General features: G+C 36.6%; 1 protein-coding gene across 1 annotated transcript; it reads right to left on the bottom strand.

Moving 5' to 3' along the window:
* Positions 1 to 898: 898 nt before the first annotated feature.
* On the bottom strand, positions 899 to 4,556 carry LOC114717398 (protein CUP-SHAPED COTYLEDON 3-like). The gene is made up of 3 exons (XM_028902526.1): positions 4,317 to 4,556; positions 1,926 to 2,191; positions 899 to 1,354 (listed from the first exon to the last, which is right to left on the bottom strand). Exons 1-3 carry the CDS (start codon positions 4,483 to 4,485, stop codon positions 899 to 901), a joined length of 891 nt encoding a protein of 296 aa, XP_028758359.1. The 5' UTR covers positions 4,486 to 4,556.
* Positions 4,557 to 5,228: the final 672 nt, after the last annotated feature.

Genomic DNA, 5,228 nt, shown 5'->3' with positions numbered 1-5,228 from the left:
TATAAATCTTAAAGTTACTGTCCAAGTCACATTTGGTTGATGCAAATATAAATATCTAGAGTTGAAACAACAACACTGTTGTCCTGTTATTTCAACAGCAATCCGAACACCGTTAAAGTATATTTCGTGACATTGGTTTTGCATTCTTTTAATTATTACATAGTTCCTCATTTCTGCCATCCAAGTGGGGCATAATTAGCTATATGGTTTTGCTTAATCATGGCGCTTAACCAACACAAAGAACAAAAAAAAAATGGTAGGTCCATATTCCTCTTCTTTTCCATCCTCTTCCTTCCTTTTTTTTTTTTTTTTAACCATTGGATTAACATATTTTAACAGTTTAAATTTTAATTTTTTATAAATTATTTAGAAAAATTTTAAAAACATTTAGAGCATTTCCAAACCATTCAAATTAAATTTTAAAATGGTTTGTAATTTATTTTTTATTTATTTTTATAATAGTTTTAAAAAAAAATTTAAATATGAACCGTTAAAATATTAATCTAATGGTTAAAAAAGGAAGAGAATGGAAGAGGATGGAAAGGGAAGAGGAGAAGTTCCGAACCAGTCCATATATACCATATATAAGATCCAAATAGCAAATAAGTTGACACTAATTAACATAAACAAATTGTACATAGAGGATCATATATATATTTTCACTACAACCTAATTGATGTATACCCCAAAAAATAATTTAAAAAAAAACTAATTGATCGACCATATACTTCTAAGCACTTGAACAGTATACCACATAACCCCTATTACAACTTGCGATCAAGCACGTGACTTGTTCCTCAAAGCCAGACACCACAAATACATCACAATGAACAAATTTTTGGTAATTTTTATACGAACAATAATTAATAATCCACAAAACACTATAAACACCAACGCTTCACAACAAGACCATGCTATTATTATCAACCTCGAAGGATCTCATAGCATCGACGCCATTCTGAAAACCACTGTTATCTTCGAGGCACATGTCCCAGAAGAAGCCGCCATAGCCATCATCGCCGCCGCCGCCTCGGGGGCTAACCTGGTCCTGAGTAGCGGTGCTGGTGGCGGCGGTGTTTGTTTCCCGAGAAAAATGGAGAAAGTTGAGGAGAGAATTAGAATGCTGGTTGGGTTGGGTGTTATTAATGAAGGTGGGGATGGAGGAAGTAGAAGAAGAGGAAAGTTGGTTGTAGGCGAGGAGAGGGAAGGTGTGGCTGTTTGGAGAAGACGAAGAAGCCAAAGTTAGAGAAGGAGATGAAATGGAATCCCACATGAGTTCGGCACTGATATTGCTGTTGTTGGTGTTGTCATCTGATTTGGTTTTGTGGAATACTCTACACAAAACCCAGTCTTCCTGTAATCATCAACCAAAGTTTGACCTAATTAATTAGCTTCTTCATTCGAATCTTAACCCTTTAATGCACGCACACGCCTTTATCTTTTCTCACTTTATTAATTTCAACACCCCTTTTCCCTTTTTCTCTTAATTTCCCCTATTTTTATCCTTGAATAGCTAGGATTTGGATAACCCTCTCACAAATTATCTTCCTTTTTCTTTCCTTCCTTCTTGCTTTCTAAGACTTGCCCATTCCACGTCCTTTATCTATAAGGTGGCGAAATTTTATAAGATCCCACTTCACATGCACGCACACAACCTCATTTTCAAAAACCACATAGGAATTGATTTTTGATTCTTTGACACACTTTCAAACCCTGAAAAGGAACTAGCTACGTCAGACGACTTAAATATTCAAATTAAATAATTGCCCTTAATCCCGTTGGCGGCTTTTGTTATCAAACTATACCTGGTTTTGTATATTAGCTAATTAATTAGAACTTGTTAAAATTAATTAATGGTAGAATATATATGCATCAGAATTTGAAAAAAAGAGAGGCCATTGAAAGGAAGAAATGTGAAAACGAACCTTAGGGGGCATTTGTGGGGTCTCCAAGCGGAACTCATGCATGATCCAACCCGTTTTGATACCATTGGGAGCTCTGTTCCTGTAGAACACCAACGTCTTCCTCATCCCTACAACCTCTCTCGTCATCGGATCCACCACCGTTCGATCCTTGCCCGTGGCTTTCCAATATCCAGATGTCGTCGCCCTATTGGTCCGAAACCCCGTCGCATATTTGCGGTCCCGGAAGCTGAAGAAGTACCACTCGTTCGCGTTGAGCTTAGCCACCTCTGCATATATAATTTACACAGTGAAGTTATATATATATTTATATAAGCGAGTCATATTCGGTACAAAAATAGGCACCATTGTATGGTTTGATCATAGTTCATAGATATGTGCATATGTCATTCATTAACTATTTTGTCTCTTGAGGAATAATTAGGTATTGCGTGAATCATCATCATGTCAGCTTCTTCATCAATATGATATACAAGGTTTCCCACTAGAAGGCCATGACAAAACTCTGGGACTTGGAATTGTTTGGAGGTTTTTTCTGTTTCTGTAAATTACGTAACCAGCTTTTCCTCTTTCTCTTTTTACCGTTTTTCACGGCCATTCACGATCCATATATCGATGCCAGCCGATGATGATGATGGTGATTTACGCAAGGAAGATCAAGAATCTCTTTTCATGTACACAAAAAGCCATTCTTTAGTTTGTTGAGAGTGACAGTGGATATATCACATAATATTGTAAATAATTAATGTAAACACGGAGAGATGAAAAGTAATTAATCAGTCAAAATCAACCTGAGAAGCACGTCGAAATTAGCAAATTAGTGACACGCTTAATGTTGGTGGAATGATTGAGGGGTCCAAGTGCCTATAATAATAACGTGATCGAACATGATGAGGTGAAAATGAAAACTCGTGAAGGAGTAATGAAGTGCCAGATGGTCACGTATCTGAGAGTGATTTTAACAACTGTTGTAACAGCAGTCTTACGTTGCTTGGCCAGGGTGTTTTGCTTTGTCAACTTAGTTATTATAATACATAAGCCTAAAACTCGTCACATCCGGATGATAATTATGTGCATGAATCAACTTACTTAGCTTCGGTCTTAAGATAAATTATAGAGTCTCTACCTAGCCATATCATCTGTATATCTGCCTACTCATTAATTAATTATACAACACACAGGAATATCGGCTTCTGTTCATCCCACATCGCTCTATATATATTTATGGCCTTACCTCGTGAATACTACAACATGTATATATTAATTGAGAATACAATCATAAATAACGTCCCAATTTATGATGTGTAAGCGATTAATGGACCTATATGTATAATTTAATGTGTGGGTAGAGAGAAAGGGGGGTACTGTGGTGCATGTGCATGTATCTGTGTATGGGTATGGAAGTAAACTAAATTGTTGGGGTAAGTGTGGGATCTAATTCTATATAACTTGCACATGAGAAGCACCCCTTGTCTGAATATATAGGCCATGCAAATTGAATATTATACCTTTGGTATGATATTGATATACCAAATACAGCTGAGAGAGAGAGAGAGAGAGAGTATTTATGTATGTATGAAAGTGGGGGATGATCGGATCCCCAAAATTAAAAAAAAAAAAATAGCGCACTATCGTGGAATTAAAGTAATTATTTGTAGTTTAGTATTTGTATTTTACTGGCCAGGACATATAATGAAAACTGATGCATGAGAGAAGGCCTTTTCAACTAAAGGAAACAATGGATCAGAAACAAAAAGAGACGGAAATTAAATAGAGAGACTCGTAGCAGATTAATTATAAAGAACTCTGATGTTAAGACGTCTGGTGTAGGAGGGCGCATGTGAAAGAAGAAGAAGAAGAAGAAGAAGAAGAAGAAGAAGGGGATGTATGCAGAGTTAAAATATTTATTGGGAGAGATGACATAATCAAGAAACGGCGATTTGCATAATCATTGAAGAATTGACTAATCAATGGAAACCCCTCCCTCTTTCTCTCTCCACAGCAGCAGACTGCGTATTCTATAGGTAACTATATGGCGAGGCATGTCGGTCTGCCTCGTATATTCAAATATTATCATTAATTGCTTCGCATGTTTGTTCGTAGACCATGGTCTGATTTCAATTAAAAAACCACCCAAAACCAGCGGGAGTACAAGACAACCACCTGGTTGCTTATCTTTTTGAGAAGTAAACCATATACAAACCACTCCCCTCCCTTCCTGATCATCTCATAAACCCAGAACCAAAGCAGCAATTAAGGATAATCTTTATATTGTTAAAATCTCGGAGAGATCATGCTCTATGTGACAAACTTACAAATTAACAAACCACACAGGTATCAGAAACAGATCGATTAATCAGAAGGAGAATCAGGAGACATATATATAAATCATACCAGGAAGCTGCCATGGCTCGCATGTATGCAGGTCGATTTCGACCAAAGTACCCTTGAGAGCTTCCTCGTTTGAGATCTTTTTGGAGAGATAATGGCACACCAATTCTTCATCACTGGGATAAAACCGAAAACCAGGAGGCAACGAAGCACCAATGTCTCTAAGACCCATGATTTTGCTGTTTGAATATGAGAGAAAGAGAGAGAAAACTAAAAGGAAAGCAAGGACGTTTTCGAAATATTTTTTCAGTGAGGTTTTTGTATTGTAGATCTGGACATAGAAATGTGGATATAATCTTAATGTGAGGGCTGGGTATTTGAACTAATGCTAAGGTGTAGAGGCAGAAACGTTGGTGCCATGTGTATATATAGTCCGGAAAATATAAGAGTCCTTGCCATTTAGAATTTCTCACTATAATATTCCATCAGGGACATGCTTGTATAACTGGTTAATTAGTTATATCATCAAGTTTCAACAAAAACCAAAGTTACAAGAAATCCCCCAGACTCATAAAGTCCACAACTATTATTGATTTGTACAGCTACAAATTGACAAATTAAAGGACCAGCAAAATTATGAGAGACCCTCCAAACTTCTCCTTTTTTATTTTTGTATTTTATACAGAAAAGTGGTTAATCCCACCACCCCACCACTTGGTCCCCAAAAGAAACGCTGTGATATGGTAATTAATCATAAACAGGAAATCTGATTATTAATTAATTTAATTTGTGCGAGACGTGCGTCAACTACAGAATCTACGTAGTGAGAATATAATAAACCGAATATGCTTCGCTGCGTTCGTCCATTAACGGTGAATATTATAGTTCGTGATCATTTTCGTTTACTTTTAATTAATGACGTTCGTTAACTTTTTCTGTACTAATTTCGTTTAATAGATTAGGGTTGTGGTCCAA

The sequence above is a fragment of the Neltuma alba genome, unplaced genomic scaffold (assembly GCF_004799145.2).
Source record: "Neltuma alba isolate B1F8T4 unplaced genomic scaffold, ASM479914v2 tig00011735_pilon, whole genome shotgun sequence".
Classification (NCBI taxonomy): Eukaryota; Viridiplantae; Streptophyta; class Magnoliopsida; order Fabales; family Fabaceae; genus Neltuma; species Neltuma alba.
Note: the sequence above shows the minus strand (reverse complement) of the source record. Positions and strands in the feature narration are given on the sequence as shown.